This window comes from Sardina pilchardus, chromosome 5, assembly GCF_963854185.1.
Source record: "Sardina pilchardus chromosome 5, fSarPil1.1, whole genome shotgun sequence".
Classification (NCBI taxonomy): Eukaryota; Metazoa; Chordata; class Actinopteri; order Clupeiformes; family Clupeidae; genus Sardina; species Sardina pilchardus.
The window spans coordinates 21,068,611-21,094,027 of record NC_084998.1 but is presented as its reverse complement, the minus strand read 5'-3'; the positions used below and the strand labels follow the sequence as shown (position 1 = coordinate 21,094,027).

Here is a 25,417-nt window from a genome sequence, read left to right as displayed (position 1 = left end):
TAGCGACACTCTGAGTGCTAAAATAAAATTACAACGAACTACATCCAACGTGGATGAAAACCTCTCTCTCTCTGGAACAGCTTACCCTGTTTGCTCAGTGGACACAGGACAACACAGACAATCATGAAATACATCCCTACTTATGTTTTGAAGAGAACCGTTCCTCAATACAGAAATAATCTCTCTCTCTCTCTCTCTCTCTCTCTCTCTCTCTCTCTCTCTCTCTCTCTTTCTCTCTCTCTCTCAGTGGACACAGGACAACACAGAAACAATCATGACATACAGCCCTAATTATTTTTGACGAGGGCTGTTCTTCATTACAGAAATGCTACATGTGAATTGAAAGTGAACAATAGATTATTAGGTGGTTAAGGTGATGCTACAATTCTCAAATTATAATGTGTGATAAAGGTAAGCAAAATCAAATGTCCCAATGATTCAGTGAATCAACTTTTCAACTCAAGTTTATGTTATTGATAAAGCCCATTTCTCTTGTTGGAAACATCAACTTTAAATGGTGGTTCTGAGGTGACTGCAGTGTATTTCCTGTCTATCCAAACTGCAAAGAACTTCACATAACCCCCCCCCCCCCCCCACTCCACTGCAAGGACAGAAAATCACACACTGTTCTGTTTGGTCTAGTTGCCACACATGGTTCCCTAAACACAATGAAGGCAATACTAGGAAGAAATAAGCATGAAATTAGAGGCCTTTTCTAAATTGACAGCCATAAAGTTCAAGCACTGACACTCGAGCATTGTCATACCTGCTCTACTTGAAAGTACAGTGGAATATGCGCAATGTTGCCCATCAACATAAAAACCAACATTGAAGATTACACAATCTCACTGTGCCATGTGTGTCAACACAGGATGATGTTCTTCATGTTGTTACATAAAAAAAGAAGGGGGGGGGAATCAATGTCAGCATTCAAGGATACAAAAAACCCATCAGAATTGAAAAGGTCATGTGTTAAATCATATGTTAAATTGCTCAACTTAAATTAATGCGGTTCACAAACTGAAATATAAACTAGCAACACAACACAATAACCACCCTAATAAGGCAAAACTACAGAGAGCATGAAACACTATGTAAATGCAAAAAAGGCACTGCGTTTACTTCTGTGATGCTACATACCTTTAAAACGCAGACTTAACTGGTATTCAGAAATAAGTAGTTTAAACCTATGGATATAGAATATATTCTTTATTAACATATCTTATGAGGTTGTTTAAGAGTATGTAAGAGTGTTTACCAGAGTGGACACCTTTGATCCATTATCAATGAAGTCAAGGAAGTCACTATTGTCGTGTGGAGGCTTCTGTAAAGTATTTCCAGCAGAGAGGGTGCTGTCATTGTAAGAGCTGACAAATTTAAAGTCACTTGTACGGGATCCTGTGGTCATATAGGCATCATAGTTGTAAGCACTACGGAGAGTTGCAGTTCCATCAACATCTGCATAGTTGGGAGGTAAATATGCACTGGGAATGGCTACTGCGCCATCAAACAACAGTCTGGGCTTTCTCCTGTGACACAACCTCACAGCAATGATCAGGATAATAAAAGTGAGAAAGAATGTGGAAACAGACACCAGAGCAATGATCAGATAAGATGTCAGTTTAGAGTTGCTCTCCTCATAAGACATGTCTTTCAGTTCAGGAACTTCAGCCAAGTTATCAGAGATGAGTAAATATACGGCACATGTTGTAGAGAGAGAGGGCTGTCCGTTATCTTTCACTGAGATCACAAGGTTCTGCTTCATGCTGTCAGATTCAGAAATGTCCCTCTGAGCCCTGATCTCTCCACTGTGGAGACCAATAGTGAAAAGTCCCGGATCAGTCGACTTCACGATCTGATACGACAGCCACGCGTTCTGTCCAGAGTCAGCATCAACAGCAATCACTTTGGAGACCAGCGAGCCAGAAAGAGCAGCTTTAGGAACCATCTCAGTCATGAAGGAGTTTCCTTCTGGAGTAGGGTACAATATCTGAGGAGAGTTATCATTCTCATCTGTTATGAACACACTCACAGTCACGTTGCTGCTGAGTGGAGGAGAACCATTGTCTCTGGCTACAACCTGAACTTTGAAGCTTCTGAACTGCTCGTAGTCAAAGGCCCTCACAGCATGGATCACCCCTGTGTCTCCATTAATGGATACATATGAGGAGACCGGAACACCATTGACCTCACTGGGCAACAGAGAGTAGAACACTGTGCCATTCTGTCTCCAGTCTGGGTCTCTCGCAGTAACAGAACAGACAGAGGAGCCAGGCTTGTTATTCTCAGTCACATATGCACTGTAGGACTGCTCTTCAAATACAGGGGGATTATCATTCACATCAGACACAGAGAGGTGTATAGTCTTGGAGGAAGACAAAGGTGGACTGCCCTCATCTGTAGCAATGAGAGTTATGTTATAGTCTGTGATCTGTTCACGGTCTAACTCACTTGTTGTTACAAGGGAGTAATATTTTTTAATTGATGGAATTAATTTAAATGGCACATTCTGTTGAATTGAGCAATGCACCTGACTATTTCTATCAGAATCTTCATCCTGTACATTAATAATGCCCACCTCTGTACCGGGTGCTGCATTTTCGAGAACATAATTTTTCAGCGATTTAATATTAATTACAGGTGCATTGTCATTTACATCAATTATGTCTATAATAACTTTTGCACTTGAGGCTAAGCCAAAGCCATCTTTTGCCTGAACTCTGAATTCGTAATCAGTTTCATCTTCATAGTCAATTGGTCCAGCTACTTTGATCTCTCCAGTCATCTTATCTATTGTAAAGTGCTCGGCTGCTTTACCGGATTTAAGACTGAATTCATAAGTCACCTCGCCATTTACTCCTTCATCTGCATCCGTGGCACTGACACTTACAGCCACGGTCCCTATGGGGGTATTTTCAAATAGACTAACTTTATAAACAGACTCACTAAACACTGGACTGTTATCGTTAGCGTCCAAGACGGTGACGTGTATCGTTGCACTACCGGATTTCTGAGGTGCGCCTCCATCAACAGCAGTGAGCAACAATGACAACTCCTGCTGTTCTTCACGATCAAGCTCTTTGTCTAAAACCAGCTGGCAGTATTTCACTCCATCGGGATTATTCTGTACTAATAAACTGAAATGTCCGTTTTTCTCCAGTGTATAGCTTTGGATGCCGTTTCTACCCACATCCGAGTCCTGCGCCACATCCAAATGAAAGCGTGCGCCTTTGTCGGCCGATTCCGGAATAGAGAGCTTAATCTCATCATTTGGAAACTGAGGTGAGTTGTCGTTTATATCCTGGATCTGCAATAAAATTCCATGTAACTCCAAAGGATTTTCCAAAACCAATTCATATTTTAAAGGGCATGAGGATTTCGAGCCACACAGCATCTCTCGGTCAACCCTTTCAGAAATCACCAGTTCACCTGTCTGGATATTCAATTCACAAAACCTCTTGCGGTTGCCATTTAAATCTATTCGAGCACTGCGCTGTGACAGTCCTCTTTCACCAAGCCCGAGATCCTTCGCTATATTTCCGACCACAGCTCCTCGTTTCATCTCCTCTGGCACTGAATAGCTAAGATCGCCATGACAGTCGCGAAATCCGGTGATAAAAAATATAATCCATGCAAGGCCATTTATACCAAAGAAGCAACCGCGTTTCATCCACATATTTGCAGGGTGAGGGTCGATTAATCCTATAAATTTTGTAGATTAAAACACTCAAAACACAAGTGCTGTAAAACGCACGGCGTAGCCTACTAGTGTCCAAGAAGGTTTGAATAGATGTTCACTGTGCCCTCATCATAGCTCCCGTGTCTGCACTGCTTCACTGTGTTTTATTTGAATATTATAGGAGTGGGTGGAAAGGAGTATTTAATTGCACTACGTTGGCCAATAGCGACACCCTGAGTATTCTGTTAATACTACAACGCATTTTATCACTGTCAGTGAAGTGGTGTTATGGTGACCTGCGCCTTGACTCAATCTTTCCTTCGTTTCTCTATGTTTGGGCCAACAAATGATTACAGAATATTGTAACATGCAAGCTTAATAATCAAGTTAAAATCCAAACAGGTCAGTCATTATAAATACCTTAATCTACCAGAAAGCTAACTCAGATTCCACACTTGTAAAGGCTTAAGAGACAAAACAATGTGGATCTGCAGTGCAAAGATGTTCTATAGGCAGCTTTGACAAAACATTGAGTGATTCCTGGTGCAAGCACTTTTCAACCTCATGTGGGACTATAGTTTGAAAGACATATCGCCTTGACTCCCCATGCCAAAAATGGCATACAGTACATGTGAAAAAAACATTAAAGTAACTTGTAACAATCAAGCCAACATACTGTATTTGGCCAGTGCCAACATAACAGTTCATTTCCAAAGATGTGTTCACTGGCTTGCAGAGACTATTGCCTTTCAATATGCCACCAGCTGACTGACTGAATAACTTCTAGGAGATCCGGGTTGCAATCTAGATAACGCACTGCTATAACATTAAGCAAGATTCTGTATTTGTAAAAGACAAAACAAAAAACAAACAAACAAAAAAATACTACTAGCACATATTATATTACTACGCTAATAAGTATACAGCTATGCAACTGCAGTTCTGCCAATCCACTTTATAACCACAGCTACACCAAACCATGACCAGCCAGCCGTATGATGCATTTCTGAGAAATTATAGATAAAAAAGAAACACCTGCCAAGCATTTAATGTTGTACTCACGAGAAGAGCATTGTACATTGTAAGTAGGTAAGTCTAAATAAAATATATGTACCGGAAGCACTGTTAACTAAATCAGCTGTACTTACAATCATAAAGCTTATTGTCTTTATATGTTGTGTACAACAAGATACTAAAGATCACCTTATATTGGAAAGTAAGTTATTAGACCCAATCGAATCATACAGTATGTCACTCTTTTTTTATATATAAATGTAAACTGAAAACACATTGAAATTGTGTGATAAAAAATATTTACCAGAGTGGAGAACTTTGATCCATCATCAGTGAAGCTTAGGAAGTCACTATTGTCATGCAAGTTCTTCTTAAGTGTATTGCCAGCAGACATGGTGTTGTCATTATAGGATGTTACAAACTTGAAGTCACTGGTACGTGACCCTGTGGTCATATAGGCGTCATAGTTGTAAGCACTACGGAGAGTTCCAGTTCCATCAACATCTGCATAGTTGGGAGGTAAATATGCACTGGGAATGGCTACTGCTCCATCAAACAACAGTCTGGGCTTTCTCCTGTGACACAACCTCACAGCAATGATCAGGATAATGAAAGTGAGGAAAAATGTGGAAACAGACACCAGAGCAATGATCAGATAAGATGTGAGTTTAGAATTGCTCTCCTCATAAGACATGTCTTTCAGTTCAGGAACTTCAGCCAAGTTATCAGAGATGAGTAAATATACGGCACAGGTTGTAGAGAGAGAGGGCTGTCCGTTATCTTTCACTGAGATCACAAGGTTCTGCTTCATGCTGTCAGATTCAGAAATGTCCCTCTGAGCCCTGATCTCTCCACTGTGGAGACCAATAGTGAAAAGTCCCGGATCAGTCGACTTCACGATCTGATACGACAGCCACGCGTTCTGTCCAGAGTCAGCATCAACAGCGATCACTTTGGAGACCAGCGAGCCAGAAAGAGCAGCTTTAGGAACGATCTCAGTCATGAAGGAGTTTCCTTCTGGAGTAGGATACAATATCTGAGGAGAGTTATCATTCTCATCTGTTATGAACACACTCACAGTCACGTTGCTGCTGAGTGGAGGAGAACCATTGTCTCTGGCTACAACCTGAACTTTAAAGCTTCTGAACTGCTCGTAGTCAAAGGCCCTCACAGCATGGATCACCCCTGTGTCTCCATTAATGGATACATATGAGGAGACCGGAACACCATTGACCTCACTGGGCAACAGAGAGTAGAACACTGTGCCATTCTGTCTCCAGTCTGGGTCTCTCGCAGTAATAGAACAGACAGAGGAGCCAGGCTTGTTATTCTCAGTTACATATGCACTATAGGACTGTTTCTCAAATACAGGGGGATTATCGTTTACATCAGACACAGAGAGTTGGATCATTTTAGAGGATGACAGTGGTGGATTGCCATCATCAGTGGCTATCAGAGTTATATTGTAAGCAGTGATCTGTTCACGGTCTAAGTCATCTGTTGTGACAAGAGAATAGTAGTTCTTAATAGATGGATTTAACTTGAAGGGCACATTTTGCTGAATAGTGCAACGCAACTGACGGTTTCCATTTGAATCTTCATCCTGCACATTAATAATGCCCACCTCTGTACCAGGTGAAGCATTTTCAGGAACTGGATTTTTCAGCGATTTAACATTAATTACAGGTGCATTGTCATTCACATCAGTGACATCTATAATGACTTTTGCACTTGAGGCTAAACCAGAGCCATCCTTCGCCTGAACTCTGAGCTCATAATCACGTTTCTCCTCAAAGTCAATTGGTCCAGTCACCTTGATTTCTCCGGTAAACTTATCAATCGAAAAGAGTCTGGCTGCCTTATCAGATATGCGACTGAATTCATAAGTGACCTCTCCATTCGCTCCTTCATCTGCGTCTGTGGCGCTCACGGTAACAAGCACTGTACCGAAAACGGAATTTTCTGGTAAACTGACCTGATACACTGGCTGACTAAACACTGGCAGATTGTCGTTGGCATCTAAGACAGTGACGTGTATGATCGCCGTACCTGATCTCCGAGGACTACCGCCGTCTACTGCAGTAAACAATAACGACAGCTCATGCTGCTGTTCACGATCGAGCTCTTTGTCTAAAACTAACTCACTATATTTCCCTCCATCTGGATTAGAATGCACAGCTAGAGTAAAATGTTCATTCTTCTCGAGTAAATACGTCTGAATTCCGTTTATTCCAACATCTGAGTCGTGCGCCTCATCCAGTGGATAGCGTGCGCCTTTATAAGCGGATTCTTGGATTTCTAGATTGATTCCATTGTTGGGAAACCGAGGTGAGTTGTCATTTACGTCCTGGATTTGCAGTGAAATCGGATGTAGTTCAAGGGGGTTCTCTAAAACTAATTCATATTTTAGAGGACACGAAGCCTTTGAACCACACAATTCTTCTCTATCAATAATTTCAGCAATCACTACATCTCCAGTTTGGGTATTTATTTCACAAAAGCGTTTGCGACTACCCTCCGTATCAATTCGAGGGTTACGCTGTGATATTCCTTTTACATCTAGTCCAAGATCCTTCGCGATATTTCCGATCACCGCTCCTCGTTGCATCTCCTCTGGTAGGGAATAACTGAGATCGCCATCACTGCCGCAAAATCTCACAAAAAAAGATGCCACCCAAAGTATTCCACTTGGAGACAAGAGGCAATGTAGTCCCATCTTCATATTGAATGACTGTGTTATCCTTGTATACAAATAAATCAATTTCAGCTACGAAGTGCAAAGAAAATGTATCCGAAAAAGAATAGCCTACGTGCTCATCTGTCCATCAGAACGCCATTAGTTTACCCGGAGCTCTTGTACATTTATTATAATGATGGGTGGAGAGGACCAGTTAAGTATACGTTGGCCAATAGCGACACTCTGAGTATTCTGCTAAAATTGCAATGCGTTATCCCATAGTTTCTTTAAATGTAATGAAATATTTTAAAAACTTAACCTCTTATCTTATGTAAACATATAAAATACATAAATGCCATCACATTATCTGTATAAAAACGATAACTACATAAATGCACAAAGCAACTTTAACTGATTGACAAACCAAATACATTGCATGATTATTATTATCATTTTGATTATGAAGACTTCAATATTTTGCTGTTCATCCTTACTGTTTTTATGCAATCAGACTTATTTTTCTCCTTCCATTTAAAGTATCCTCATTTCAAATGTTAGTATAAAAGCTGGTAGAAAGGAAGCACAAAATGAGCCATCTTGTTTTAACTTCAAATATGGCCTAAATGTTTCACATGTGTGACTCCGTATGGTAGTTAACCAGATGAATAATGTAATGTTTCACTACAACTGTAACACCCCGCTGCCTTAGCTGAAAAATAGAATATCAACATGGTCACACATTCACACTCCAAAACATTGCATGACTTTCCAATGCTGTACTAAAGACACAAATGAATAAAATCATTCTCAACCACACTGCAGTTCACGAGAGAATAAAAATATGCATATCTATAGTAGAACAGCTGTATGATTGAAAGAGGGGGATGGCGAGATCAATAGACCAGAATGCAACCATCACTGACCTTTCACTTTTCTTCATATTCCATCCATATTGCAAAGTATAGAGGCTAAATGGCACTACTATTCACATAGAGGGCTAATATCAGTATCTCTAGGCTATCCACACAATAAGGCACGCAGCTAAGAGTGTATATGTTTTTTTCTTTATGCAGGCAATATGCCAAAACATATAGATGATACATTTTCTCAATGAGACAAAAAGGTACCAAGTTCACTGTGATGCTACACACCTCTAAAATACAGACTTAAAACTGCTGTTCAGAAATAAGTAGTTTAAACGTATGGATATACAGTCGGTCTATGTTCTGTATGAATGTATCTTATGAGAGTGTTTAAGAGTATGTATTGTAAGAGTATTTACCAGAGTTGAAACCTTTGATCCATTATCAATGAAGTCAAGGAAGTCACTATTGTCATGTGGAGGCTTCTGTAAAGTATTTCCAGCAGTGAGGGTGTTGTCATTGTAAGAACTGACAAACTTAAAGTCACTGGTACGGGATCCTGTGGTCATATAGGCGTCATAGTTGTAAGCACTACGGAGAGTTGCAGTTCCATCAACATCTGCATAGTTGGGAGGTAAATATGCACTGGGAATGGCTACTGCTCCATCAAACAACAGTCTGGGCTTTCTCCTGTGACACAATCTCACAGCAATGATCAGGATAATAAAAGTGAGGAAAAATGTGGAAACAGACACCAGAGCAATGATCAGATAAGATGTGAGTTTAGAATTGCTCTCCTCATAAGACATGTCTTTCAGTTCAGGAACTTCAGCCAAGTTATCAGAGATGAGTAAATATACGGCACAGGTTGTAGAGAGAGAGGGCTGTCCGTTATCTTTCACTGAGATCACAAGGTTCTGCTTCATGCTGTCAGATTCAGAAATGTCCCTCTGAGCCCTGATCTCTCCACTGTGGAGACCAATAGTGAAAAGTCCCGGATCAGTCGACTTCACAATCTGATACGACAGCCACGCGTTCTGTCCAGAGTCAGCATCAACAGCGATCACTTTGGAGACCAGCGAACCAGAAAGAGCAGCTTTAGGAACCATCTCAGTCATGAAGGAGTTTCCTTCTGGAGTAGGGTACAATATCTGAGGAGAGTTATCATTCTCATCTGTTATGAACACACTCACAGTCACGTTGCTGCTGAGTGGAGGAGAACCATTGTCTCTGGCTACAACCTGAACTTTGAAGCTTCTGAACTGCTCGTAGTCAAAGGCCCTCACAGCATGGATCACCCCTGTGTCTCCATTAATGGATACATATGAGGAGACCGGAACACCATTGACCTCACTGGGCAACAGAGAGTAGAACACTGTGCCATTCTGTCTCCAGTCTGGGTCTCTCGCAGTAACAGAGCAGACAGAGGAGCTAGGCTTGTTATTCTCAGACACATATGCACTGTAGGACTGCTCTTCAAATACAGGGGGATTATCATTTACATCAGACACAGAGAGATGAATAATTTTAGAGGAAGACAATGGTGGATTACCACCATCAGTGGCTATAAGAGTTATGTTGTAATCAGTCACTTGTTCACGGTCTAATTCACCAGTTGTGACCAGAGAATAGTAGTTTTCAATAGATGGATTTAACTTAAAGGGCACATTTTGCTGAATAGTACAACGCAACTGGCGGTTTCCCTCTGAATCTTCATCCTGCACATTAATAATGCCCACCTCTGTGCCAGGTGCAGCATTTTCAGGAACTGGATTTTTCAGCGATTTAACATTAATTATAGGAGCATTGTCATTTACATCAGTGACATCTATAATGACTTTAGCATTAGAGGCTAAACCAGAGCCATCCTTAGCCTGAACTCTGAGTTCATAAGTAGTTTCTTCCTCAAAGTCAATTGGTCCAGTCACTTTAATTTCTCCAGTAAACTTGTCAATAACAAAGAGACTAGCTGCTTCGTCTGATATTCGGCTGAACTCATATGAAACCTCTCCATTTGCTCCTTCATCTGCATCTGTGGCAAGCACAGTGACAGCCACGGTACCGACTGGGCAATTTTCAACTAAACTGACTTTGTATGCGGCTTGATTAAATACTGGTACGTTGTCGTTTGCGTCCAAAACGGTGACGTGTATGACTACAGTACCGGATCTCTGAGGAGTGCCACCGTCTGTTGCAGTAAGCAATAATGACAGCTCTTGCTGCTGTTCACGATCGAGCTCTTTATCCAAAACCAACTCGCTGAATTTTCCTCCATCTGGATTAGAATGCACAGCTAAAGTAAAGTGTTCGTTCTTTTCCAGTACATAGTTTTGAATTCCATTTCTTCCCACATCCGGATCGTGCGCTTCGTCTAATGGAAAACGAGCGCCCTTAACTGCGGATTCTCTGATCTCCAATTTGATTTGCTCATTGGGAAAACGAGGTGAGTTATCGTTGATGTCCAAAATGTGCAACATAATTCGATGCAGCTCTAACGGATTTTCCAATACTAGTTCATATTTTAAAGAGCATGTGGATTTCAACCCACATATTTTTTCTCTGTCAATTATTTCTGCGATTTTCAGTTCACCTGTCTGAGCATTTATTTCACAAAATCGTTTGCGATTACCCTTCAGATCTATGCGTGCATTCCGTTGTAATAATCCTCTTGCATCGAGTCCGAGATCCTTCGCTATATTCCCTACCACAGCTCCTGGTTTCATCTCCTCAGGAATAGAGTAGGTCAAATCGCCATGGCTGCTACGGAGACTGGCAACAAAAAATGTCAACCATATCATCACGTATGACATCAGAATATCCTTGAGTCCCGTCTTCATATCAACAGCCGTAAAAATACCTTTTAGATGAGGAATAATGCTATGTCAAATATTAAAAGTAATGTTTAAATCCAAAGACGAATAAATGCCGAACACGTATCCGTCTCTACGCCTTTGTATGACTGTTCTCAGACTGTGTATATCTGAATATTAAAACAGTAGGTGGAGGCGTACTGAAGTTTATCAGCTGCCTTAGTCAATAGCGACACCCGGAGTATTTTTTTGAGAACTGCAGTGTGTGGGACCCCAAAATTATCACTTTGACAATAACTATTGATGACTTTCCATACCATCACCTGGTAAATATTATACCTTCATTATCATTCTGATGATAGACCGTTAACAGTTCCGAACATGAAACCACCAGGACAACACAAAAACATCAATATGGCTTTGCAAGTGTGACCTACTGTATATAATGCTTACTTTCACACAGCACATTATAACACATGGCAGGCAAAGAAAGAACATCTATCCTAAGCTGTAACAAATACAATGTTTCTGCTCATCACAGTCTGTGTGATGCTGATGGAAGTTGCAGTCCATCCAATTTATCCTTTACCATTGATGTCTGTATCTACTTTACTGTCAGGACACCATGCAGCCCCAAACCAACTCCTGGCTTTCATTTTTCACTGAATCAATGTTAAAAACAGCATTTCTCCAGCAAAGGATAGCACCTCCAAGAACATGTAAAGACAGAAAAATGAAATATCTACATATACAGTATGGCTTTCACTAACCTTCCCCCATCATCCTCACACCACTCAGCCTGCAGGGCATATAAATGATGATGCAGTTGTTCAGAGAGAGGGCATTGCCAGTCTGGTGGCACCATCATGCCCTTAATCATGCAGCCAAGTGTGTGCTTCTCACTTCCAACAGGCCAACATCATCTGTATCCAGGCCGAAATATACAGATACTCCACTTTCAACACTACAATAGGATTAGCAATAACATATGGCCTACGAGTATGAGTTACTCTTTGTCCAGCCTTCTATGTCGTATAAAACTGGTATGGCCTTTATGCCCAGAAATACATGCAAACCAGGAAACTAATCACTAAAGAACCATATGAAAATGCATAACCTGCTCTTTAACTTCTACCCAAATAAATATGTTATGGGTAATGCAATTATTCAACAGATTCCTAATTCAACATTAACTAAATATACTGTATGAGAAAGGAAAGCTCTACTAAAAAGCCAACATAAAGAGGAAAAAGAAACCAAACTAACTTTATTTACCAGACAGTAACTGAGAGTTGAGTGTATTTGTATCTATCTGATGAAAGTGCAGACAAAAACAATTGACAGATCATTTAGAAAAAGAGATAAAAATTACTGATGTACAAGTGAGTAGGTGAACATCCCACACACACACACGCACACACGCACGCACGCACGCACGCACGCACGCACGCACGCACGCACGCACGCACGCACGCACGCACAATTATTTACCAGTGTGGAGAACTTTGATCCATGCTCATTAAAGTCAAGGCTGTTGCTACTGTCAATATTACTCTTCTTCAAAGTGTTACCAGCAAGCAGTGTGTTATGGTTGTAAGAGCTGACAAACTGCTGGCAAATTGCATCACTAAACATGTTTCCCAAACTGTGTTATTTCAACACCAAACCATATCCACCAAAAAAGCTTCAGTTCTAGCAGCTTGAACACAAAAAATATATACATATAATTAAAAAAACCTCTTTAAAGTCATGCTGATACAAGCCAATATGATATTTATAAAACTAGTGCCATTGCAAATTAATGGAAACAGCAATCAATGCATTACCAGAGTTGAGCACTTTGATGCCTCCTCAAAAAAGTCAAGGCAGTCACTGTTGTCTCCTGGACTCCTCTTCAGAGTGGTGCCAGAAGGCAGAGTGTTGTCATTGTAGGACGTAACAAACTTGAAGTCACTGGTACGTGACCCTGTGGTCATATAGGCGTCATAGTTGTAAGCACTACGTAGAGTTCCAGTTCCATCAACATCTGCATAGTTGGGAGGTAAATATGCACTGGGAATGGCTACTGCTCCATCAAACAACAGTCTGGGCTTTCTCCTGTGGCACAACCTCACAGCAATGATCAGGATAATAAAAGTGAGGAAGAATGTGGAAACAGACACCAGAGCAATGATCAGATAAGATGTGAGTTTAGAATTGCTCTCCTCATAAGACATGTCTTTCAGTTCAGGAACTTCAGCCAAGTTATCAGAGATGAGTAAATACACCGCACAGGTTGTAGAGAGAGAGGGCTGTCCGTTATCTTTCACTGAGATCACAAGGTTCTGCTTCATGCTGTCAGATTCAGAAATGTCCCTCTGAGCCCTGATCTCTCCACTGTGGAGACCAATAGTGAAAAGTCCCGGATCAGTCGACTTCACGATCTGATACGACAGCCACGCGTTCTGTCCAGAGTCAGCATCAACAGCGATCACTTTGGACACCAGCGAGCCAGAAAGAGCAGCTTTAGGAACCATCTCAGTCATGAAGGAGTTTCCTTCTGGAGTAGGATACAATATCTGAGGAGAGTTATCATTCTCATCTGTTATGAACACACTCACAGTCACGTTGCTGCTGAGTGGAGGAGAACCATTGTCTCTGGCTACAACCTGAACTTTGAAGCTTCTGAACTGCTCGTAGTCAAAGGGCCTCACAGCATGGATCACCCCTGTGTCTCCATTAATGGATACATATGAGGAGACCGGAACACCATTGACCTCACTGGGCAACAGAGAGTAGAACACTGTGCCATTCTGTCTCCAGTCTGGGTCTCTCGCAGTAACAGAGCAGACAGAGGAGCCAGGCTTGTTGTTCTCAGCTACGTATGCGCTGTAGGATTGCTCCTCAAATACAGGGGGATTATCGTTTACATCAGACACAGAGAGTTGAATAATCTTAGAGGATGACAGTGGTGGATTGCCATCATCAGTGGCTATAAGCGTTATATTGTAAGCTGTGATCTGTTCACGGTCTAAGTCATCTGTCGTGACAAGGGAATAGTAGTTCTCAATAGATGGATTTAACTTAAAGGGTACATTTTGCTGAATAGTGCAACGCAACTGGCGGTTTCCCTCTGAATCTTCATCTTGTACATTAATAATGCCCACCTCTGTACCAGGTACAGCATTTTCAGGAACTGGATTTTTCAATGATTTAACATTAATTATAGGTGCATTGTCATTTACGTCAGTGACATCTATAATAACTTTAGCATTTGAAGCTAAACCAGAACCATCCTTAGCCTGAACTCTGAGCTCATAATCACTTTTCTCCTCAAAGTCTATTGGTCCAGTCACCTTGATTTCTCCAGTTACTTTGTCAATAGAGAACAGTCTGGCTGCTTTATCAGATATGCGACTGAATTCATAAGTAACCTCTCCGTTTGCGCCTTCATCTGCATCTGTGGCGCTTACAGTAACAACCACCGTACCGAAAACCGAATTTTCTGGTAAACTGACCTGATACACTGGCTGACTAAACACCGGTAGATTGTCGTTGGCATCTAAGACAGTGACGTGTATGACAGCAGTACCTGATCTCCGCGGAGTACCGCCGTCTACTGCAGTAAACAACAATGACAGCTCATGCTGCTGTTCACGATCGAGCTCTTTGTCTAAAACTAACTCACTATATTTCCCTCCATCTGGATTAGAATGCACAGCTAGAATAAAATGCTCATTCTTCTCGAGTAAATACGTCTGAATTCCGTTTATTCCAACATCAGAGTCGTGCGCCTCATCCAGTGGAAAGCGTGCGCCTTTAACAGCGGATTCTCGGATCTCCAGATTGATTTCAGGGTTGGGAAACCGAGGTGAGTTGTCATTTACGTCTTGAATTTGCAGTAAAATCCGATGAAGTTCAAGTGGATTCTCTAAGACTAATTCGTATTTTAAAGGACAGGAAGCCTTCGAACCACACAATTCTTCTCTATCAATAATTTCTGCGATAACTAAATCTCCCGTCTGGCCATTTATTTCACAAAACCGTTTGCGACTACCCTTCGTATCAATTCGTGCATTGCGCTGTGATATTCCTTTTACATCTAGTCCAAGATCCTTCGCGATATTTCCGATCACCGCTCCTCGTTGCATCTCCTCTGGTAGGAAATAACTGAGATCGCCATGGCTGCCGCAAAATCTCACAATAAAAGATGCCACCCAAAGTATTCCACTTGGAGACACGAGGCAATGTAGTCCCATCTTCATACTGAATTGTTGTGGTATCCTTGTATACAAATAAACCAATTTCAGCTACAAAACACGAAGAACATGTATCCGAAAAAGAATAGCCTACGTGCTCATCTGTCCATCAGAACGCCATTAGTTTACCCGGAGCTCTTGTACACTTTTTATAATGATGGGTGGAGAGGCCCAGTTAAGGGGGATACGTTGGCCAATAGCGACACTCTGAGTATTCTGCTAAAATTGCAATGCGTTATCCCATAGTTTCTTTAAATGTAATGAAACATTTTAAAAACTTAGCCTCTTATCTTATGTAAACATAGAAAATACATAAATGGCATCATGTTATCTGTATAAAAACGATAACTACATACAGTAAATGCACAAAGCAACTTTAACTGATTGTCAAACCAACTACATTGCATGATTATTATTAACATTTTGATTATCAAGACTTCAATATTTTGCTGTTCATTCTTGCTGTTTTTATGCAATCAGACTTATTTTTCTCCATCCATTTAAAATATCCTCATTACAAATGTTAGTATAAAAGCTGGTAGAAAGGAAGCACAAAATGAGCCATCTTGTTTTGACTTCAAATATGGCCTAAATGTTTCACATGTGTGACTCTGTATGGTAGTTATCCAGATGAATAATGTAATGTTTCACTACAACTGTAACACCCCGCTGCCTTAGCTGAAAAATAGAGTATCAACATGGTCACACATTCATTTCCAAGGGAGCACACACTCCAAAACATCGCATGACTTTCCAATGCTGTACTAAAGACACAAATGAATAAAATCATTCTCAACCACACTGCAGTTCACGAGAGAATACAAATATGCAAATCTATAGTAGAACAGCTGTATGATTGAAAGAGGGGGATGATGAGATCAATAGAACAGAATGCAACCATCACTGACCTTTCACTTTTCTTCATACCCCACCCATATTGCAAAGTATAGAAGCTAAATGGCACTACTACTCACATAGAGGGCTAATATCAGTATTTCAAGGCTACCCATACAATAACACATGCAGCTAAGAGTGCTATGTTTTTTTTTTCTTTATGCAGGCAATATGCCAAAACATATAGATGATACATTCTCTTAATAAGACAAAAAGGTACCAAGTTCACTACTGTGATGCTACACACCTCTAAAATACAGACTTCAAACTGCTGTTCAGAAATAACGTACAGTATCTTATGAGTGTTTAAGAGTATGTAAGAGTATTTACCAGAGTTGAAACCTTTGATCCATTATCAATGAAGTCAAGGAAGTCACTATTGTCATGTGGAGGCTTCTGTAAAGTATTTCCAGCAGAGAGGGTATTGTCGTTGTAAGAGCTGACAAATTTAAAGTCACTTGTACGGGATCCTGTGGTCATATAGGCATCATAGTTGTAAGCACTACGGAGAGTTGCAGTTCCATCAACATCTGCATAGTTGGGAGGTAAATATGCACTGGGAATGGCTACTGCTCCATCAAACAACAGTCTGGGCTTTCTCCTGTGACACAACCTCACAGCAATGATCAGGATAATGAAAGTGAGGAAGAATGTGGAAACAGACACCAGAGCAATGATCAGATAAGATGTGAGTTTAGAATTGCTCTCCTCATAAGACATGTCTTTCAGTTCAGGAACTTCAGCCAAGTTATCAGAGATGAGTAAATATACGGCACAGGTTGTAGAGAGAGAGGGCTGTCCGTTATCTTTCACTGAGATCACAAGGTTCTGCTTCATGCTGTCAGATTCAGAAATGTCCCTCTGAGCCCTGATCTCTCCACTGTGGAGACCAATAGTGAAAAGTCCCGGATCAGTCGACTTCACGATCTGATAAGACAGCCACGCGTTCTGTCCAGAGTCAGCATCAACAGCAATCACTTTGGAGACCAGCGAGCCAGAAAGAGCAGCTTTAGGAACCATCTCAGTCATGAAGGAGTTTCCTTCTGGAGTAGGGTACAATATCTGAGGAGAGTTATCATTCTCATCTGTTATGAACACACTCACAGTCACGTTGCTGCTGAGTGGAGGAGAACCATTGTCTCTGGCTACAACCTGAACTTTGAAGCTTCTGAACTGCTCATAGTCAAAGGCCCTCACAGCATGGATCACCCCTGTGTCTCCATTAATGGATACATATGAGGAGACCGGAACACCATTGACCTCACTGGGCAACAGAGAGTAGAACACTGTGCCATTCTGTCTCCAGTCTGGGTCTCTCGCAGTAACAGAACAGACAGAGGAGCCAGGCTTGTTATTCTCAGTCACATATGCACTATAGGACTGTTCCTCAAATACAGGGGGATTATCATTTACATCAGACACAGAGAGATGAATAATTTTAGAGGAAGACAATGGTGGATTACCACCATCAGTGGCTATAAGAGTTATGTTGTAATCGGTCACTTGTTCACGGTCTAATTCACCAGTTGTGACCAGAGAATAGTAGTTTTCAATTGATGGATTTAACTTAAAGGGCACATTTTGCTGAATAGTGCAACGCAACTGGCGGTTTCCCTCTGTATCTTCATCCTGCACATTAATAATGCCCACCTCTGTACCAGGTGCAGCATTTTCAGGAACTGGATTTTTCAGTGATTTAACATTAATTACAGGTGCATTGTCATTTACATCAGTGACATCTATAATAACTTTAGCATTAGAGGCTAAACCAGAGCCATCCTTAGCCTGAACTCTGAGTTCATAAGTAGTTTCTTCCTCAAAGTCAATTGGTCCAGTCACTTTAATTTCTCCAGTAAACTTGTCAATAACAAAGAGACTAGCTGCTTCGTCTGATATTCGGCTGAACTCATATGAAACCTCTCCATTTGCTCCTTCATCTGCATCTGTGGCAAGCACAGTGACAACCACGGTACCGACTGGGCAATTTTCAACTAAACTGACTTTATATGCGGCTTGATTAAATACTGGTACATTGTCGTTTGCGTCCAAAACGGTGACGTGTATGACTACAGTACCGGATCTCTGAGGAGTGCCACCGTCTGTTGCAGTAAGCAATAATGACAGCTCTTGCTGCTGTTCACGATCGAGCTCTTTATCCAAAATCAACTCGCTGTATTTCCCTCCATCGGAATTAGAATGCACAGCTAGAGTAAAGTGTTCGTTCTTTTCCAGTACATAGTTTTGAATTCCATTTCTTCCCACATCCGGATCGTGCGCTTCATCTAATGGAAAACGAGCGCCCTTATATGCGGATTCTGCGATTTCCAGTTTAATTTGTTCATTGGGAAAACGAGGTGAGTTATCGTTGATGTCCAGAATGTGCAACATAATTCGATGCAGCTCTAACGGATTTTCCAACACTAGTTCATATTTTAAAGAGCATGTGGATTTCAACACACATATTTTTTCTCTGTCAATTATTTCTGCGATTTTCAGTTCACCTGTCTGAGCATTTATCTCACAAAACCGTTTGCGATTACCCTTCAGATCTATGCGTGCATTCCGTTGTAATAATCCTCTTGCATCGAGTCCGAGATCCTTCGCTATATTCCCTACCACAGCTCCTGGTTTCATCTCCTCAGGAATAGAGTAGGTCAAATCGCCATGGCTGCTACGGAGACTGGCAACAAAAAATGTCAACCATATCATCACGTATGACACCAGAATATCCTTGAGTCCCGTCTTCATATCGACAGCCGTAAAAAGACCTTTTAGATGAGGAATAATGCTATGTCAAATATTAAAAGTAATGTTTAAATCCAAAGACGAAGAAATGCCGAACACGTATCCGTCTCTACGCCTTTGTATGACTGTTCTCAGACTGTGTATATCTGAATATTAAAACAGTAGGTGGAGGCGTACTGAAGTTCATCAGCTACCTTAGTCAATAGCGACACCCGGAGTATTTTTTTGAGAACTGCAGGGTGTGGGACCCCGAAGTTGTCACTTAGATAAAAACTATTGATGTCTTTCCACCATCACCTGGTAAATATTATACCTTCATTATCATTCTGATAATAGACCGTCAAAAATTCCGAAAATGAAACCACCAGGACAACACAAAAACGTCAATATGGCTTTGCAAGTGTGACCTATTTAATGCTTTCACACAGCACATTATAACACACATATATACCAGTGTGATGCTGGTAGAAGTTGCAGTCCATCCAATTTATCCTTTATCTTTGATGTCTGCATCTACTTAACTGCCAGGACACCATGCAGCCCCAAACCAACTCCTGGCTATCATTTTTCACTGAATCAATGTTAAAAACAGCATTTCTTCAGCAAAGAATAGCACCTCCAAGAACACATAAAGGCAGAAAAATGAAATACCTACATATATACAGTATGGCTTTCACTGACCTTCCCCTATCATCCTCACACCACTCAGCCTGCAGGGCATATAAATGATACGATTGTTCAGAGAGAGGACATTGCCAGCCTGGTGGCACCATCATGCCCTTAATCATGCAGCCAAGTGTGTGCTTTTCACTTCCAACAGGCCAACATCATCTGTATCCAGGTCGAAGTATACAGATGCTCAATTTTCAACACTACAATACGACTAAGAATAATATATGGCCTACGTGTTTGAGTAACTCTTTGTCCACCCTTCTATGCCGTATACAACTTGTATGGTCTTTAAGTCCAGAAATACATGCGAACCAGGAAACTAATCACTAAAGAACCATGAAAATGCATAACCTGATCTTCAACTTCTACCAAAATAAATATTTTATGGGTAATGCAATTATTCAACAGATTCCTAATTCAACATTAACTAAATACTGTATGAGAAAGGAAAGCTCTACTAAATAGCCAACATAAAGAGGAAAAAGAAACCAAACTAACTTTATTTACCAGACAGCAACTGACAGTTGAGTGTATTTTTATCTATCTGATGAAAGTGCAGACAAAAACAATTGACAGATCATTTAGAAAAAAAGATAATTACTGATGTACAGTGAGTAGGTGAACATCCCACACACACACACACACACACACACTCGCACACGCGCACACGCGCACACACGCACACACACACACACACACACACACACTTCCTTCAAACAAAACCAGAATATCCTAAAACCTAAATTTATCTTCAACAGCTTAAAAATGGTTGCTTCATGATCAATAAACATAGCTACAAACTCAGTTTTATGTTCATAAATTCAAAAGTTAGAGATGTTATTATTTACCAGTGTGGAGAGCTTTGATCCATGCTCATTAAAGTCAAGGCTGTTGCTACTGTCCTTATTACTCTTCTTCAAAGTGTTACCAGCAAGCAGTGTGTTATCGTTGTAAGAGCTGACAAACTGCTGGCAAATTGCATCACTTTACATGTTTCCAAAACTTTGTTATTTCAACACCAAACCATATCCACCAAAAAAGCTTCAGTTCTAGCAGCTTGAACACAAAACATATACACATATAATTAAAAAACCTCTTTAAAGTCATGCTGTCACACAAGCCAATATGATATTTATAAAACTAGTGCCATTGCAAATGAATGGAAACAGTAATGCATTACCAGAGTGGAGCACTTTGATGCCTCCTCAAAAAAGTCAAGACAGTCACTGTTGTCTCCTGGACTCCTCTTCAGAGTGGTGCCAGAAGGCAGAGTGTTGTCATTGTAGGACGTAACAAACTTGAAGTCACTGGTACGTGACCCTGTGGTCATATAGGCGTCATAGTTGTAAGCACTACGGAGAGTTCCAGTTCCATCAACATCTGCATAGTTGGGAGGTAAATATGCACTGGGAATGGCTACTGCTCCATCAAACAACAGTCTGGGCTTTCTTCTGTGACACAACCTCACAGCAATGATCAGGATAATAAAAGTGAGGAAAAATGTGGAAACAGACACCAGAGCAATGATCAGATAAGATGTGAGTTTAGAATTGCTCTCCTCATAAGACATGTCTTTCAGTTCAGGAACTTCAGCCAAGTTATCAGAGATGAGTAAATACACCGCACAGGTTGTAGAGAGAGAGGGCTGTCCGTTATCTTTCACTGAGATCACAAGGTTCTGCTTCATGCTGTCAGATTCAGAAATGTCCCTCTGAGCCCTGATCTCTCCACTGTGGAGACCAATAGTGAAAAGTCCCGGATCAGTCGACTTCACGATCTGATACGACAGCCACGCGTTCTGTCCAGAGTCAGCATCAACAGCGATCACTTTGGAGACCAGCGAACCAGAAAGAGCAGCTTTAGGAACCATCTCAGTCATGAAGGAGTTTCCTTCTGGAGTAGGGTACAATATCTGAGGAGAGTTATCATTCTCATCTGTTATGAACACACTCACAGTCACGTTGCTGCTGAGTGGAGGAGAACCATTGTCTCTGGCTACAACCTGAACTTTGAAGCTTCTGAACTGCTCGTAGTCAAAGGGCCTCTCAGCATGGATCACCCCTGTGTCTCCATTAATGGATACATATGAGGAGACCGGAACACCATTGACCTCACTGGGCAACAGAGAGTAGAACACTGTGCCATTCTGTCTCCAGTCTGGGTCTCTCGCAGTAACAGAGCAGACAGAGGAGCCAGGCTTGTTGTTCTCAGTCACATATGCGCTGTAGGACGGATGTTCAAATACAGGGGGATTATCATTTATATCTGATACAGAGAGATGGATTGTCTTGGAGCATGATAAAGGTGGATTTCCTTCATCAGTGGCTGTAAGAGTCACATTATAATCAGCTATGGTCTCACGGTCAAGAGCCGCTGTTGTTACAATTGAGTAATAGTTTTTAATAGAAGGAACTAATTTAAAAGGGACATTTTGCTGAATAGTGCAGCGGACCTGCTTATTTTCCCCTGAGTCTTTATCCTGCACATTTATAATTCCTACTTCTGTGCCAGGCTCAGCATTTTCCAAAACATTATTCTTAAATGATTTCAAAAGGATTATTGGTGCATTATCATTGACATCTTCAACATTTATTAAAACATTAGCAGTTGAAGCCAGTCCTGCTCCATCTTTTGCCTGAATTCTCAATTCATATTTATGTTTTTCTTCATAATCTATCTGTCCAATCACTTTGATTTCTCCACGCACTTTATCGATAGAGAATAGCTTGGCAGCTTTATCTGATATGTGACTGAATTCGTAAGAGACCTCTCCATGTGGCCCTTCGTCTGCATCTGTGGCACTAACAGTCACAACTACAGTATCTAATGGTGAATTTTCAAGCAGATTGACTTCGTAGATGAGTTTACTGAACACTGGTACATTGTCGTTTGCATCCAAAACAGTGACGTGTATGACTACAGTACCGAATCTCTGAGGTGTGCCTCCGTCTGTTGCGGTAAGCAATAATGACAGCTCATGCTGTTGTTCACGATCGAGCTCTTTGTCTAAAACTAATTTGCTATGTTTCCCACCATAGGAATCAGAATGCACGGCTAAAGTAAAATGGTCGTTCTTCTCCAGTGAATAGCTCTGTATGTCGTTACGTCCCACATCCGAATCGTGTGCTTCGGTTAAGAGAAAAGTCGCACCTTTCGCATCGGATTCCCTTATTTCCAGTAGAATTTCTTCATTGCGAAATCGAGGTGAGTTATCATTTATGTCTTGAATTTGAAGAGTAATTCGATGCAACTCAAGCGGGTTTTCTAAAACCACTTCATATTTTAGAGAACATGATATCGTCGACCCACATAGCTCCTCTCGGTCTATTCGATCAGCGACGACCAGATCGCCTGTCTGTAGGTTTATGTCACAAAAACGTTTGTCATTACCCTCCGTATCCAAACGAGCCTCGCGGTAAGACAGTCCTTTTACATCAAGTCCAAGGTCCTTCGCAATATTTCCGATTACAGCACCCCGTTTCATCTCCTCTGGAAGAGAATAGCTCAAGTCGCCATGACAAATATGAATCCATGCAAAAACTAAAATACTGTAGTAGATGACAAATGGCTTCATTTCAGAAGAAACAGGCGTGCGGTGTTTCATAAAAGGAATCCGAGGTTCTCAATACACCAAAGCGATGCGGGTTGATTGTATTGTTAAAGAAAAGCGTACACAGTTGGATCCCAGTAATACTGTTCGATATGCTTAGGGTGGGCTATTCTGGGTTTGTTTGCGATTTAAATATTACAGCAGTGGGTGGAAAACGGACAGAAAAACATAAAGTTGGCCTATAGCGACACTCTGAGTACTGAGATAAAATAGCAGGGACGATATAAATCCACACTTCTTTCCCCCAATGAACTTACATTGATAAGGCGACCATTCACTTTTTTTAATGATCATACAGGATATGTCACAGACAGTAGCGTTAAATCGAATTAACTAAAAAGAATAATAGGCCTAATATAAATAAGAGGAAACGGTATAGGCCTAGTGGCCTACGATGCTATTAACACTGATTATTAAACATGTTATGATGAAAGTGTACCACAAGTTACGTTATATTTGTAACTTTTCATCTGCAATGTGGTAGAAATACACAACAGGAGCACTATCATTCAAGCAGTAGCCTATGGCTGCGAAGAGCGCCTGTGAATGTTGCATGTCGCTGTCCATAGTTGTGGTGCTGAAAAGACACTGCGCGCGAACAGGATGCCGGAGAGAAGTCAGCGCGGAGAGAATTACTCTACGTTCAATAGGCTACACTGTAATTTTTCCATCTATGCCAAAAGTCAGTTTGCTGTAGGGTTTGTATGCAAAATATGAACAGTAGGCTATTGATAATAACCCATTATAGAAATACGGGAAAATCCCTATCAATTAACCATGCCCTGGCTTGTTGCATTCGATACTAACTTTCATAAAAATGAAAGTGTATTACCAAGTAAAGAAATTCAGGTTGTGGCCGTCCACCTTTTGCCCGAAGTAATGCCAAACTCTTGGTAAGTAAATACTCTATGTAAATAATCCTTTAGATTAGTGTTGTGGTAATGTTTAAAACATATAGGCTAGAAGCGGTGTTGGTTTTACAACCAACCAAAATAGAGACTTCACAACAACATAAAATACGTGCCTACCTTAGTTGAATCTCCTTCATAAAAGAAAATCATTATACTTTCCTAAAAACAGTGCTAGCCGAACTTGAAGTCATTTGTGCGAGATTAAGTCGTCATATACAGTGCCTATAGAAAGTCATCATACCCTTTTGAAATAGTTACTTTTTTTGTCTTACAGAACTGAAATCAAAACCCATTTTAAAAAAAATCTTTTCCAGTTTTATTTACAAATGTAGCTGTACAACATCAAAATAATGAAAAAAAAGTCAACAGTTCTGAAAATTAATAAAAAATTAAAAACTAGAAAAACAGGGTTGGAAAAGTCATCATACCCCTGACTTAATACTTTGTAAAGCTTGCTTTTGCTTTCATTACAGCCATCAATCTGTTTGGATATGTCTGTATTATAGCTTTGCACACCTAGATAGGGGAATATTTGTCCAATTTTCCGTGCAGAAATGTTCAAATTCAGTCAAATTCTGTAGGGAATGGTGATGGACTGCTCTCTTCAAGTCAATCCACAGATTTCCTACAGGATTCAAGTCAGGGCTCTGACTTTGCCACTCAAGGATATTCACCATCCTATCCTTAAGCCACTGCTTTGTTCTTTTGGCAGTATGTTTAGGGTCATTGTCGTGTTGGAAGGCGAATAACCTCCCCATCCTCAGCTGTCTAGGAGAGGGAGGCAGGTTTTCCTCAAGAATTTGGGTGTACTTGGCAGCATCCATTTCCCCTTCTATCCTGACCAATTGCCCAGTCCCCGCTGAAGAGAAACATCCCCAAAGCATAATGTTGCCCCCACCAAGCTTCACAGTAGGTATGGTGTGTTTTGGGTGTGTTTGGGTGTGTATACTGTGTTTGGTTAGCGCCTGGAGCTCAGTCCAAAAACTTCAATCTTAGTCTCCAAAAAGTTCGATCTTAGTCTCATCTGACCATAAAAGCTTTTTCCACATGGTAGCAGAATATTCCAGATGTGTTTTTGCACTGAACTCCAAGCGCAATGTTTGGCGAAAATCAACACAGTACACCACCAAAAACACACCATACCTAGTGTGAAGCATGGTAGGGGCAACATTATGTTGTGGGGATGTTTCTCTTCAGCGGGGACTGGGCAATTGGTCAGGATAGAAGGGAAAATGGATGCTGCCAAGTACATCCACATTCTTAAGGAAAACCTGCGTCCCTCTCCTAGACAGCTGAAGATGGGC

At 41.0% G+C, this 25,417-nt stretch overlaps 2 protein-coding genes across 4 annotated transcripts in view; both read right to left on the bottom strand.

Moving 5' to 3' along the window:
• The window catches only part of LOC134080450 (protocadherin beta-16-like), a 148,224-nt gene extending 125,058 nt beyond the window's left edge, over positions 1-23,166 (bottom strand). For 2 of the 3 annotated variants that reach the window (XM_062536893.1, XM_062536896.1), the window contains exon 1: positions 20,773-23,166. In XM_062536893.1, coding sequence (XP_062392877.1) covers positions 20,773-23,166 — 2,394 coding nt within the window. Of the gene's footprint in view, positions 1-12,869; positions 15,476-20,772 lie in introns of those variants that run through there. The other variant, XM_062536895.1, reaches the window with a different exon arrangement.
• Positions 16,482-18,923, bottom strand: LOC134079698 (protocadherin gamma-A10-like). The gene has a single exon (XM_062535777.1). It carries the CDS (start codon positions 18,921-18,923, stop codon positions 16,482-16,484), a length of 2,442 nt encoding a protein of 813 aa, XP_062391761.1.
• Positions 23,167-25,417: the final 2,251 nt, after the last annotated feature.

Excerpts from the sequence above, each read along its gene's own strand:
- LOC134079698 (XM_062535777.1), bottom strand. The coding sequence starts at position 18,923 with ATGAAGACGGGACTCAAGGATATTCTGGTGTCATACGTGATGATATGG.